This window comes from Salminus brasiliensis, chromosome 5, assembly GCF_030463535.1.
Source record: "Salminus brasiliensis chromosome 5, fSalBra1.hap2, whole genome shotgun sequence".
NCBI classification, from domain to species: Eukaryota; Metazoa; Chordata; class Actinopteri; order Characiformes; family Bryconidae; genus Salminus; species Salminus brasiliensis.
Window position 1 is genome coordinate 30,124,417 of NC_132882.1, and position 14,898 is coordinate 30,139,314.

At 43.5% G+C, this 14,898-nt stretch overlaps 1 protein-coding gene across 5 annotated transcripts in view; it reads left to right on the forward strand.

Annotated features, from left to right (window-relative positions):
- The window catches only part of srcin1b (SRC kinase signaling inhibitor 1b), a 103,036-nt gene that overhangs the window by 74,843 nt on the left and 13,295 nt on the right, over nt 1-14,898 (forward strand). For 4 of the 5 annotated variants that reach the window (XM_072680115.1, XM_072680116.1, XM_072680119.1 and 1 more), the window contains 9 exons: nt 1,812-1,972; nt 3,393-3,568; nt 3,699-3,829; nt 3,953-4,100; nt 4,232-4,464; nt 6,015-6,250; nt 6,602-6,890; nt 10,750-10,892; nt 11,874-12,059. In XM_072680115.1, the coding sequence (XP_072536216.1) occupies nt 1,812-1,972; nt 3,393-3,568; nt 3,699-3,829; nt 3,953-4,100; nt 4,232-4,464; nt 6,015-6,250; nt 6,602-6,890; nt 10,750-10,892; nt 11,874-12,059 (1,703 nt within the window). The remainder of the gene's footprint in view (nt 1-1,811; nt 1,973-3,392; nt 3,569-3,698; nt 3,830-3,952; nt 4,101-4,231; nt 4,465-6,014; nt 6,251-6,601; nt 6,891-10,749; nt 10,893-11,873; nt 12,060-14,898) is intronic. The other variant, XM_072680117.1, reaches the window with a different exon arrangement.

The window sequence follows — 14,898 nt, forward strand, 5'->3', positions numbered from 1 at the left end:
CGCAGTCATCATAGGATTGACCAACTCTGGTTAAATTGTGAAAATCCAAGGACTTCGGATGATCGCAGATCGAAGATTTTCACAAGTCATAAGCCTGTTTCTTGAAGCATTTTTTGGACATGACTGGGAGGCATCCACCTCCCAGTCGTGTCCAAAAACTGCTTCAAGAAAGCAGTTCATCTACGACCACTTTGCTGACGTCTAAAAGAAGGACCAGAATGTCACCTGAAATTGGTTTGGATGGTCAGGAACAACCCAAGATTCACAGGCCTTCAAGGCACCTTCTAAAGGATGGTTTTAAGGTCAGATAAGATTCAGCTGTTTGGCCACAATAATGCAGAGGTATGTTTGTAGGAGTAAAGGTGAGGTATGAAAGCCCCGAGAACACTGTACCGAAGGTTGAGCATGGTGGTGGGAGCATCATGCTCTTGGAAAGGCCATCCCTAAAGCCACTTTCCACTTTCAAGTCCTGACCTCAACCCTATGGCCAAAAAGTTGGTTCTGTGCAAAGAAATCAACAAAATTAATTAAAATCTTCCAATTCCACCAAGAAGAGTGAGCAAATGTCCAACCACAATTCTCAGAAGGTTGGTGATTGCTGCCAAAATCATCTAGTCAAGGTGCGCTGTATGGATTTTTTTTGACCCTATATATAATTTTGACCCTGTGTTGATCAGAATCCCAAATAGAAAAACTTAATGTTGCACCAAATTCGTGTTGTGTCTATTAAACAGGTGTGGTGTCAGTCATTCAAAGACATCAATGAATGCATGGTATTGCCATGATATTCACGACTATTTGTGACTTCACAGATGATATTTAAATAGAACATAGTACAACACATTGTAATATAAACAGTGCTCGTGAACAGTGTTTATTTTTAATGGTTTCACTTAAATTTTCCTGAAATGATAGTTTTAGCAATTGGAAATAATACAAATTTACTTGAAAGTGTGCAGCTATTTATACAGAATTTGTATATTTCAGTCACTGACATTCTTGGTAACAATACATTGACATGATCATCAGTTTAATAATATTGAGTTTAAGATGTTTTACCTTGGTATTGTCATTGTTGACAATTACAAAAAAACCTTGGTTAATATTTATGTTTCTCAGCCATTAGGTTGTCATGTCATAACACCAACGTTTGTCTACATTTGGCAAAAATAAAATAGATCATATGATCAATAGTCATATGTTAAGTCCATGTGGAAAAGATGTCCACCTTTGATTGGAGTACATTCAGCGCATTACATTTTTCACTGTGGAGATGGGATAACTAGTGTAAATAGAATAGTCTTTGACATTTTTTAAAAAGCTGGAAATAACATCAGATAAAATACTTCTCATGAAGAGCTACTCATAAAATAGACATACATGATACCCTTCAGATGTAAACATCTGATTTGTAGTTTAGGGTTACAACTCCTGCACAGTCCTGCACAGTTTGATGATTTCCCTTCTCAAACACACCTAATAAACCTGTCAATTAACGAAGGTGTGTTTGAGCAGCAACATCGCCGAACTGTTCAGGGCACCAGCTCTCCTGAATCCAATCAAATCCACACGTCTAGTGTAAGGCCTTTCCAGAAGCATAGAGACCGCCCAATGATGATGAGGTAGAGGGTAGCTGACACATTAGGACTTGATGCCAAAAGGCCCAATTATCTTCCAGTTGCTATGTTTGTGTCATGTATGTGTAATGAATGGCTCTTCATAAGATGTCTGTAGTAATTCTCCTGATGGAAAGGCCTTGAAGTCCATAGAAAGGCAGAGGATAAACACTGAAGTCTTTCTCTGTTTGGCAGCCATGACTCCTTCCGCGCCTCTGGCCCTAATGCCGCCGCCACTCAGTGGAGTGTCCCAGCCGATCACCATGTCCCGCTCTCAAATGCAGCTTCACCTGAGCGAACTGCAGCACAGCACAGCTGAGCTCCGAAGGCAGCTGACGCAGTTACGCAAACTACAGGTACTGTCATCCCGCCGTCTCCCTTGAAATGCAGATTCCAATTGGTTCTGCTTCTGAGTTTGATGTTGCTGAGACTGGTCACTGGTTAAAAAATGAATGGCAGAACAAGCCAAAAAAATCCTATCTTTTGTGTATGATTGAGCCAAACGCTACAAACAATGCATGCAGCCTTGTCTGGAGTGGAAATATCTGCCTGGGGCTATTGCAACAATGGCTGCCGAGTGGCTGCCGAGGTATCCCGCCACTTCTCTGAAATGAATATTCTGATTGGTGTTGCCTCTGAATTGGGCCTTTGGGTTGAATCGGGCCTCTCTGCTGTCCCACCTCCATCTAAAATAGACATTCTGATTGGTTCTGCAGTAGAGTTTGGTTCTGCTGCTCTCCTTGTTTGTGTCTGTAGTTTTGTGTCTGTGCGGTGAGAATGGGATCATATGGCCCTCAGTTCTAATGCATATGTTCGACACCCTTGGACTAGAGGGAGCCTGCATTCAGCAGGACATGCAACAGCAGCCATACTTGCTCATATATGTAGATTAGTTTACAGGTAGAACCTGGCACACATCATAACACTTTACACGTCTGAATGAATAATTGCACCAGACTTTACCCAGCTCTAACAGAGCCATTATGGTGAGACGTGAAGTCAGGCCCCAGATGGTCTAGGCTGACTCCACTGTGAAAGTTGATTAGCTATAGACAAGAAGCTGTGGAGTGTCCCGTTCTGACAAATGGTAGGCGAGGCTGTTGGAGGCTGTTGGAATAACAGCGGACCTCCTGACTGCATATCCTTTAAAAACACATCAGACTGAATAAATGACTTTTAACAATCATTTTGGGACAATCAATACAGTTTGGGAGGAAAAGATTAGGATTGTCATTAAATTGCCATTGTTTTTTTGTTTGTTTGTTTTTTTGCAAAGGTTATGATTACATTGGTTTTATCTGTTATCTTTTATCTATCTTTAAATATTGATATGTCTATGTTTCTTAATAAAGAACTAAATATTTAATGAATATTTAAGTTATAGTAATTTTTTCACATGACTATAACTATATGTTTGCTAATGCAGACATTAGATGAACAAACCACAACTTTCTCTGACTAATAAAAGACAACTGGGCCACTGACCGACTGGCTAACACTAACTTTCAGCTCTATATACAGCCTCTGTATCTAAAAGCACGTCCCAATAAGCCTCCTCATAGCCAGTGTCCGTGTTCAGGTTGTCTGTTTGCCGCCTTTGGCTTCAATTTCGTGCGCCACTCAGGAGTCAATATTTGTGTGTTGTCTTTCCAGTGAAAATCAGAAAAGGCCTTATATGAGTAGCTGTGTTCAAACCTTGTAATAATGCTGATAGTAATAGTAGTTAATGCATAATTATATCTGTGTGTGTGTGTGTGTGTGTGTGTGTGTCTGCAGTTGCAGAATCAGGATTCAGTACATGCATTGCTGAGACAGACAGAGGCAGATCTGGGCCTTTGCTTGATTGAAGCCTCACGAACGCAAGAGGACCCCCTCCAACGCCAGCGCCTCCTAGTGGAGGAGGAAAGACTGCGCTATCTTAATGAGGAGGAGCTGATTATACAGCAACTGCAGTGAGTCAACGTGCACACTCTACACACTGTATCCAAAGCTGTTATACACTGGTATAGTGCAATGCTGTTATCATTTCTGTGTGTGTGTGTGTGTGTGTGTGTGTGTGTGTGTGTATTGTCATTATTATAGCGATCTGGAGCGATCAGTGGAAGAAATGAAGACTGGAGCGGGGCTGAATCATCGCCTTATAACTGAACAAGAAGTAGAACAGAAAAGTCAGGAGCTCAGGAGACTGGGAGAGACTCTGACTGACCTCAAGAGTGAGTGACCTCACAGGAGCCAATCAGAATGCAGGAATTAACACAAGTCAGTCAGGCCTTCTGAAAGTGTACTGATGAGTGGTACTGTCTCCTACTTTGGTTGTGCCCTGTGTGTGTGTGTAGATCAGTTCCCGACGCTGCAGAGTAAGATGCGTGTGGTGTTGAGGGTGGAGGTGGAGGCAGTGAAGTTTCTGAAGGAGGAGCCTCTGAGGCTGGATGCACTGCTGAAACGCTGCAGGAACATCACAGACACACTCGCACTGCTGAGGAGGTAACACACCTGCACGCACACACACACACACACACACACACACACACACACACATATGCAGACCCATGTTAATTTGTCATATAAACATTACTAACCTTGTGGAGGAAGTTACAATGTGTGTGTATGTGCAGGCAGGTGTCAGAAGGCATGTGGAAGACTCCAGAAGACTTCAGTAGCTCAGTGTCCAGCTCCAGTGATGTTGACTTTGCGAAAAGCTGTGATCTGGACATCTTGACCAGTCCCTCTCTGAGCAGCCTGCCCGACCTAGCAGCCACATTATCAGGCACGAGCAGTCTCTCCGCCTCCTTGGCGACCAGTGCCAACCTGGGGACTAGTCCCAACCTCACCAACACTGCCAGCATAGGTATCAGTCTGACACAGCAGTGGCCTTGTCCCTTTAATGGCTGCGTGTGTGGATGTATATGGAGCGAGGAAGTGAAGCGTTTGCGTACAGTACTGTGCAAAAGCAAGAGAGCGCCACTGTTATTTCATTTTTCCATTCAAATATTCCATTCAAATTCCAAGGGAAAAAGCTACATATTTAGAAACCTATTTAAAGAAAATTACACAGAGGCCTAATATCTGATGCCTGTGTCAGTGTTCAGTGCGTTCACCCTTTGCCTTTAGTAAAGCTCTCATTCTTTTAATGAGACTCTCTTTCAGTTCTTCTGCAGAAATCTGAATAATTTCAGTCTCAGAACACTTCTAAATATGAAAGGTTCCTTGAGCCGTGCCATAGAAGAACCCCTTTTGGTTCCATAAAGAGTCATTTTTGTAAGAGATGTGTGAGTGTAAAGAACCTTTTCTAAGTGAAGGTTCTTTTAGGCCTGTTGTAGCACTTGTAGCATCTTGTGAGGATGCAGCATTTTCTGCTTTTTGCCATCCAAGTCATCTCCAACACATTTAGTGATGTTAAGATGGTCTTTTCACAGTAGAAGAACTTCGACCTTAGAACTTTGAACCCCTTAGACCCTAACTATAAGCCCAGACTTCAGTTCTTCACTCTAGCTACATTACTGCCATAATTAACAACAGTTTAAAAAGCCTTACAATAGAGCCCTGTGGGTCTCCACAAAATATGCCAAAGCAAACCGTTATAACAAAATTCCATATGCCATAAAATTCCCAACAGTTTCTACATTAGGATTAATGACTAAATAATAAATCTTCAAGGCATTGAAGGGCTCATATCACAGAAACACCCATTTTCACTAGCTTTTTAAAATGAGTTTGATGCGTTTCTGTTTACGTTCTGTTTAAATATATTGGTACTAAGCCTTTTTTATTCACTTTCCATTTCTGTGATTTTTAATCCAGCACCAGGGAACCAGCACTTTTACATATATCCGTCTCTTCAGCCTACAAAGGTTGAGCCCTGCCCATTAATGAAGTGTTTAAGCCTGTATGGCCAATTAAATGATACACAATGCAAGGCTTCTTATCAGAACATTGATCAGCTACATATGTCAGTGTAAGGGCACAATGATCAGCCTGTTTAATTTGATGGCATAAGAGAATAATGAATATCTTATACTTAATGTTTTGACTGGACAATTGAAGTCTCTGACCTTTGCACAGTTCTGTCTAAGACATTCAGCAACTTTAGAAATCAGAGCACCTTACCAAAGTGCTTAGTATTAAGTGCACATAAGCCAGAGCAGGGGTTTCAATCCCTGGTCCTGCTGTACCCCCTGACCTGCACCTTTTGGTGTCCTCCCTGCTGTAACACACCCTGCTGTTGAGGGAAGAGAAAGTGCTGTTCCTTCACCCAAACCTCCCCAAGAGTAGTCCAGGAGAAGGACTAATGTTGGAAGGCCTTGGGTTAGAGGACCCAGGATAGTAGTGATATCAAAGCAAGCTAAGTTCAACCATAGCTTTTATCATTAGCATAATTGATTGATTTGTTCATTTCAGGGGCCACTGCCAGCCTGTCAAGTGCTCTGGGTGCCAGTCTGGGGTCAACTCTAGGTGGCGCTGCAGGTTTAGCAGGCACCACCACCCTGGGGAGCTGGCTGGCCAGCACAGCGGCGGTGGACAGCAGCGTGCCTGAGCAGGACGGCACCTCAGCAGGTGCAGCAAAAGGTCGCGGCCTGGAGGATCTTCCCACGCGAAGAGAGCCGGACAAAGGAGTGTCAGTGGAAGTCCGCCTGGTAACACACTCTTCAGTTATGCAGTTATTGCTCTACGACTGTGTGTGTGTATGTTCATGTGTGCTCATTCTGGAAATGTTTGTTTTGTAAGTTTGCCTAGCTGTGTTCTAGCGTGGGAGAATGTGTGTATGCACTGTATGTGTGTGTGTGTGTGTACTTAATAATGGGTTAGTCTCAACACGCAGGGGTTGGATTGTTTGAGTGCAGATTTCAATAGCTTGTGTGTGTGTGTGTTTGTTTGATTGACTGACTGGAGTCACACACACACACATACAGTACCCAGTGACATTATCTAGGGATTACATAAAGCCTGAGATATTAACCTCTGTGTGCGTATGTGTGTGTGTCTAGGCAGCAGAGCGGGACTGGGAAGAAAAGCGGGCAAGTTTGACCCAGTTCAGTGCCCAGGACATTAATCGTCTCTTGGAGGAGACGCAGGCCGAGCTAATGAAGGCCATTCCCGATCTGGACTTTGCTGCCAAGCAGATAACCAAGCCGGCTGTGCCCCCAAAACCCCAGCTTTCCTCTCTGCCCAAACCCATCACCCCCTCCTCCACCCCCTCCTCCACACCTGAACACCAACCTGGAAAAAACCCACCCAAACCCATCAACAAGGACACTATCCAACGGCGGGAATCAGGTACTGCACTTCAGCACAGCTAATATGTGAAAAGTATTGGAACACCATGTTGAATGTTTAAAAGGCACTTATCCAATATATATTTTTTTTAATGAATTTCAGAATTCAGAAGAAATCTAATATTAATGTAGCATGTTGATGCTCTAGTGTCTCTACCATGCCCAGTCTGGGCTCAGCACCCTGCTATGTACAGCCCTGTGTAACTGCTTCTTTCACTTTGAGTGCTGGTCCTCTCTGGTTGTCCTCTCAGCTTGTCCAGAAATGCATGTGTAAAGTGGGTCCTCTAGGGGTGTCTCTAAGCACAATTACACTTCCCAACTCTAGGGGGAGCCCAGGAACAAACTCAAATATTATTCCTATTAATCGTTATGATTTTGTCAATGTGTTTACAAACCTCTCCCTGTGGGAGCACTGCAGTTATGAATCAGTGGCTAACACCAGTTAACACCATGGTTTCGTTTAGATCTCACGGTTCGGTATGAGGTCGTTAAAAGAGCAAAAAAATAAATAAAAAAGCAGCAGAAAACAACAAATGCAGACTTGTTGTAGTTTTTGTTTGCACAGACAGTGGTGCAAGTTACAGTTTGTTCATCTAGTGTGATTTAGCATCCTCTGAGGTGGTTGGTACAGCTTGTAGTGTGTTAGTTAAGCAGTAAAATGGAAATGATTGCATGTTCTATGGTATGTGTTTCCCAACACATACCATAAAACTGTCCAGAATGACCAACACACCATCCTGGTTCGATTTAATGAGTGGAAAAAGGGCAGTGAGTCATGAGGACATTTGATGGCTATGGCAACTACTTTTTTGAGAACACAGCATTTTAGATGTACAGTGGTGTTGGAATCATATCTGTGTTGTTGGATCATTCTTGGATCCGTTCTTGAAGCTGGAAGGGCTCTTGGTGCAGATCAGCTTTTGACCATTGCCATCAAGTACGGAGGTGCTGGTCTGTTCTGGGCTTTGTAGGCCAGCGTCAGGGTTTTGAATCTGATGCAGGCAGCAGCTACAGGAAGCCAGTGAAGAGAACACAGCAGTGGAGTTATATGGCTGAACTGACCCTGTGATGCTGCATTCTGGATGAGTTGCAGAGGTCTAGTGGTGTGCAGAGGGAGACCAGCCAGAAGAGAGTTGCAGTAATCAAGTCTGGAAGTCTGGACGAGAGACTGAACGAGCACCTGGGCGGCCTCTCTGGAGAGGAGGGGTCAAATTCTCTGGATGTTGAAAAGGAGAAATCTGCATGACCAAGTTAGATTTGCAACATGAGCTGAGAACAATGACTGATCATCCATGACTACACCAAGGCTTTGAGTTGTTGTCGATGGAGTGACCAGTGAGTTCTCGAAGGAGACGGCAATATCATGGCGAAGTCCAGTAGTTTATTCCAGGGATGTACAGAAGTTTAGGGCGATAAGCTGCCACCCAAGACAAGACGTCAGAGATGAGTACTGATGATGTAACTAGTGGCAAAAGCAGATGGACGAAATCTGAGGCATACTTTATAGAGCTATATTATCTCTTCGGGTTTAGCCGAAATCGAGTTGTGAGTTACACACATTTAGATCTCAGTTCATTTTTCAAGAACAGATGAAGTTCTGCTGCATTTTCACTCACTTTTAATATAATTCATACTTTAATTCAAATCTATTTTTACACGCTTATATTTATATATCTTTGGACTACAATTAAACTCACACTGCAAGCTGTACACAGCTTAAACCTGCGTTACTTGTATCTCCATTCACTTACATTGTGTGAGAATGAGCCGAGGCTGCGCTGTGCTGCGCTTGAGACTATATAAGATTCATGTTGCTGTCAAATAATTATGACATGAACATGCAAAACATAAAGGTATGCAAAAGTGGAACAGCTTTAATGTAGGTCTGAAATCCTACTTGTAAATGTGTCCTACTTTGTGTTCCATAACTCCACTACGTGGTGCAGTTAGTCCTCTGTGTTTCATCCTCATGCTCTTATTGAGTGTGGCCTACCTCGCTGGTCACTCTCATCAGGGGTCTGACCTGCATTTCTGACCTGCAAGCTACTTTGGGATAAAGTCTGTTGCACTGAATAGAAGTGTTTTCATGCCTCCCAGTTCAAAGATATTATGATGCTTTGTCCAGGGTTTAATTATCATCTAATCTAGGTCAGAAGTTCAGTGCTATAATAACCCTAACCTGAAATTAATATTTTATTGCTTCCTTTAAAGCAATGTTATGGCAGAATTGGTATTTCTTGCTCCTGGACTCCCCCTACAGTCTGAATCTGTAACTCGCGCTTTGAGCCACACCTAAAGAAAGACATGTTTACGGGCAATTCATGCATCTGCGAAAAACCTGCGTTGTAGCCTACGTGTAGCCGCATACCCTATGCCATAGTCTGATGCGCACCTCCCTAGAAATGGAACTACGCGTCTCAGCAAAGCAGACGCCAACAGCTGTGATTGGTCCGCTTGGAAGCATCATATTTCCGGCTCCACATTTAAACAGGGATCATTTATTGAGCGTACACTGATGTGAAATAAGCGGTTGCCAACCCATGTTTCCATGTCCATGTCTCGCAGTGGCTGTGTCTCTGCCACAAAGGATTCAGTGGCCATACAGACTGTCTCCTCTGACGTCTTCTCTCTAAAAAGACCTGCTTTGCAACTAAACTTTCTGCAGCAAAAGTCACATTGCAGTGGCATTAGAAACCCCCTCACCAGACTAGTGTTCTGGCTAGATGCAGACACATCTATGCACAAGCATAAATGCTCTCAATGGAAAAGGCCGCTTGCGCAGGTTGTGCTGTAGAATGTGCTGGTTCGACGCAGGAACATAATCTGGCCTTTTACATGCATTTCTGAACAAGCTGAGAGGTGCAGAACCGTCACTGAAAGTGAAAGGAATTGTGGACTGTTAGGGTAGAGTCATATTACAGGGTTTTACACAACTATTAGTGTTATACAGTGTTACACAGTGACTGGTGGGGCTATTCTTTGGTTATTGAAGTTTGTAATAACACTTTTGGGCCACCAGCAGGTCATGGGCTGTTTAAGGGGGTTACGGTACAACATGCTACATAGTGTTGCTTTAAATAAAAAAATATATATAAATATAAATAAGTATAATAATACAGCAAATACAGTTGTATTATTGATCAAATCTGCTTTTAAAAGGACAAAACTATATAATATACATTTTACCTGAAATCAACACAATACAATGAGCCGAAATCCAGTTGGTGATCCAAGGAAATGAAACCCTTTATATGGTTGGCATACTTTGCACTTTGTCTTTTTTAATCTTAACTTTAATCATCATTACACAAGGTGTTGGCGTGCTAACAGGCACTGCATTCTGCGTATGAGGTGGGATATCATGTTTTTAGAGGTACCTGTGGTTGAGAAGTTCCTGAGCCTTACATCCACTCTTTATTCTTTATTATCGTTCCAGTAATTTTTCCATCACAGACCTGTTTAGTCTTTTAGCGTCTTTTCAGTCCCTGAGCTGAAAACTGAGACACTGTGTCACTCTTGACCATTTCTTAGCTGAAGTGTGATGGTGGCTGGAGCTGGTGTAAATAATCCCTGCTGATGGTCCTGAACTTTTCTCCCTCAAAAAACGTTCTCCACACACAAGGCTGTTAATTCAAAATGCTCTACTTATAACAACCCCTGCACTTCCATGCGCTTCCATTGATTGCATTATTGATTTTGATGCGTTGTGAGCTGCCCTGTATCTTGTAAAAGACTGCAATTTTGCTCTGTTTGAGCGCAAGCCGGTTTGAATAGACTCCAGCTGAGAGCTTTGTCTGCTTGTGTGTGACTATATGCTTATGTTTGTGTGTGTGTGTGTGTGATCGACTGACTGATGACAGGGGAATTGACGGTGCCGCGGTATCGAACAGAAAAGCCGTCCAAGTCCCCCCCACCTCCACCGCCCCGCCGCAGTTTCCCATCAGGCCACGGGCTCACGACCAACAGCAGTGGAGAAGTTATCATTGTTAACAAGAGCATGAAAGTGAGCAATGCACTCTACACCTGTGTTTTGAAGAAAAAATGAATTACCCAGTTTTCCGCATATCTCGGATGTAGTCGATCGCCTACAATTCCGCTCCTTTGGTTTTTGCATTGGAGCTACAGTTGTAATGTTGCTGGAAAATCGCTGAAAGCCAAAAATCACCCAGATATTTACAGAAATACTGAACCTGCACAAGCTTTTTCAGGCCTTTCTGCAGCTCTCTCTTGATGTAGTTTTGTATGACTATAAAACCACTATTGTATGATTTTGTATAACTATAAAAATAAGCCATAGCTACTTAACCTTATTTACTAATCTATCCTCATTTCAGTTCAGGATTCACCAAGCAAGGCTGCTCACTCACAGTGATGAGCACTGATTATAGATCAGCAGTCTCGCTTACTAGTTCTCCGTAAGTCATTACATGCCCTAAACCACGTGTGAAGGTCTGCCAGACTTTAATAAAGACCAGAATTTGGTTTGAGCAGGTTTAGAGAAGCGTAATTAATTTTGGTTGACTATTATCTTCCAGTGGTTGTTGGCTACATTAGCTTTGAAGCTGCAGGTGTACAATTACAGACTGCGGCCCACCTGCTTCTGCATAATTGGTCAGGCATCCTCATCCCCATTCATAACTGCTCGGTTCCAGACTGCAGTGTAACCACCATCCAAGAACATACAGCAGAGAGTGACCACTGGACACTGACAACTGATGTAGGGCTACAGTTTCTAACTGTACACCAGCAAGCAAAAGCTACACGCTAGGGGGTTCTCTTAAAGTGTCCGGGGAGAGTACACACAGTACGTTTTGAAGGATTTGAAGACTCCTTGCCTCTGCAGAAGGTTGACGTGCCTCTGTGGCCCAAACACGTGCTTATTTCACACTCCTCATCAGTGGTAATACTCATGCACAAACATGCTCACCAATAAACTGAAACCCCCAGCTCCCAACACTCTCTCACACCTGCGTTCCTCATGCAGAAACTTGAAAAAGGCGAAAACTGTGAGGAGCCGGACGCACAGACTCAGTCTCAGACGCCACCCGTCAAACTCAGGCGACCCTCGACCACAGACGGACCCCGTCCCTCCTCCACGCCGCCGGTTATCGCTGCCTCTGGGATGAAGGAGGATGAGGACGAGGAGGAGAAGATCATGGCAGAGCTTGAGGTCAGCAGCGATTCCGTGTTTGGACAGCACACACTTACACACTTACAGCCATGTTTGTCCTTCCACATGTCCCACAGGATAATAGTGATAGATAATAGACTTAAAAACTACGCAATAACCCAAACATGGTAAACTAAGCCCAACTGTCCCACATTTTAGATGCTTCAGTGTCCTTCAGCGTCAAGAGGACTTGGGGAGCCTACTGGGCTGCTTTTCCTTTTCCAACAGGCTTGCATGTTTACCCCAAGTGACTCCCCACAAGACGGTCCCTCTGCCCACCTAAGGGTCATCTGAACAGGAGCTTCAATGGAAGAGCTTAACCTTTTGTTATTTGAAGGGTCAACAATGACCTGCTACCATGTTTAATAGCAGAGGCTGGAAATTCCATGACTTCCATGAAAGCTGTTCACCACCAGAGTAAACAGATTGTCCTCAGGTCAGTTTTTGACCCTCAGGACAAGTGGAGTATACAACGTAAAGAGGGCTACACTAGCGTTACATTTGGATGTTTACCTAGAAATGGTGCAGAATCTTGAATAAATGATTCTTTTAAAAAAAATAAATCAATATTTTGTTTTAGTTGGCTAATCGTCATATGTCCTGTTTGTTATGTCTGAGATGATTCATCCTAATTCCAATCTTAATGCTGGTTCTGTGTCAATTTCTCTTCTACATAAACACACACACCACACCCAAACACACCCATGAGGCAGATCTTCCAGCGAGCACCTGTAAAAGTGACCATCACTCCCAAGCCCAGCACTCTCCCACGACCCGCTGGTCACGCCAACAGTGCTTCCAGTTTGGGTCAGTGGACCTTCAGCTCTCTGTGGAGAGAGGTAAACCGTTAGCCGGCCCCTCTAAGCCTCTCTCTTACTCTCAGGGTCCATACCCGTCCTTTCTAAGAGACCTGGAATTCTGTTCTTACAGCTTGCAATCCTGCTCTCCTTCCTCTTCGTCCTTCTCTCTGGGGTGTGTAGTTACAGTTTGTAATGGGGCACTGTGTTGTAGCTGAGCGCTAAGCAGACAGCAACAGGGCCAGTGAATCGATTCAAACGAGCAAACAGTCTTTAGAACAGGAGCTTCTCCTGTCAGCGAGCACAGAACACCTGCATCACACGGCTGCTGCTGCTGCTGCTGCTGCTTTGTGTTATTTCTTTTCTTACACCTTTTACCCCTCTTCAAAATCTCTGTTACTGTGAATAGTTAATAAGTGAACTTAGTAACACCCTGTTTGGCCTTCGGCCAGTATCACAGCTTGTAAACACTTTTTTTTTTTGCCAGATAAGAGCTTTTAAGTTCTTGTTTGGGGGATTTTCACACATTCTTTCTTGCAAAAGGCCTCTGGTTCTGTGAGAATCTTGGGCTGTGTTACTGCACTGCTCTTTTGAGATCTTTTGAGATTTTCATTGAGGTCAAGGAACTGTGGGGGCCCTGGCAGAACCTTCAGCTTGTGCCTTTTGGGGTAGTGCATTGTGGATGAAGAGGAGTGTTTAGATGAAACAACATCTCAGTGATGTAGCAGAGTCTGAGCATTCAGTGGATTATCCAGAGACGTTTACTAAAGACTTCTAATGGATTCAGCTGTTCTGCACTGTTCTTACTTGGAGAGTTCAAGTGCAAGAATCACTGATTAACAGGACATAAAACAAACAATCTCAACATCCTCAACCAGCTGCTACAGACCTGCTGCTGGGTTTTTGATTAGGGTGAGGCTTAGGTTTTGTGTTGAGGTTTAGGTTAGGATTAGGGTCAGGATGGTGGTTAGGGTTAGGTTTTGGGTTGGGTTTAAGGTTAGGATTAGGGTCAGGATGGTAGTTAGGGTTAGGTTTTGGGTTAGGTTTAAGGTTAGGATTAGGGTCAGGGTGGTAGTTAGGGTTAGGTTTTGGGTTGAAATTAGGATTAGGGCCTGGATAAAAGTTAGGGTTAGGTTTTGGGTTGAGGTTAATGTTAAGATTAGCGTCTGGATGGTTGGTTAGGGTGAGGTTTTGGATTGAGTTTAAGGTTAGGATTAGGGTCAAGATGGTGGTTAGGGTTAGGTTTTGTGTTGAGGTTTAGGTTAGGATTAGGGTCAGGATGGTGGTTAGGGTTAGGTTTTGGGTTGGGTTTAAGGTTAGGATTAGGGTCAGGATGGTAGTTAGGGTTAGGTTTAAGGTTAGGATTAGGGTCAGGATGGTAGTTAGGGTTAGGTTTTGGGTTGAAATTAGGATTAGGGCCTGGATAAAAGTTAGGGTTAGGTTTTGGGTTGAGGTTAACGTTAAGATTAGCGTCTGGATGGTTGATTAGGGTCAGGATGAGGGTTAAGGTTAGGTTTTGATTTGGGGTTAAGGGTAGGATTAGGGCCAGGATGGTGGTTAGGATTAGGTTTTGGGTTGAGTTTAAGGTCAGGATTAGGGCCAGGGTGACAGTTAGGATTAGGTTCTGGGTTGAGGTTAAGGTTACGATTAGGGTCAGGATGAGGGTTAAGGTTAAGGTTAGGTTTTGTTTTGAGGTTAAGGTTAGGACTAGGGTCAGGATGGTGGTTAGGGTTAAATTTCATGTTGATCTTAAAGTCAGCATTAGGGCCAGGATGAGAGTAAGGATTAGGTCTTGGATTAAGGTTAGGATTAGGGTCAAGATGGGGGTTAGGGTTAAGTTTCGTGTTGAGTTTAAGGTTAGCATTAGGGCCAGGGTGAGCGTAGGGGTTAGGTTTTGGATTAGGGTTAGGATTAGGGTCAGGATGGTGGTTAGGGTTAGGTTTTGGTTTGAGGTTAGGATTAGGTTCAGAGTGAGAGTTAGGCTTAGGTTTTGGTTTGAGGTTAGGATTAGGGCCAAAATGAGGGTAAGGATTAGGTTTTGA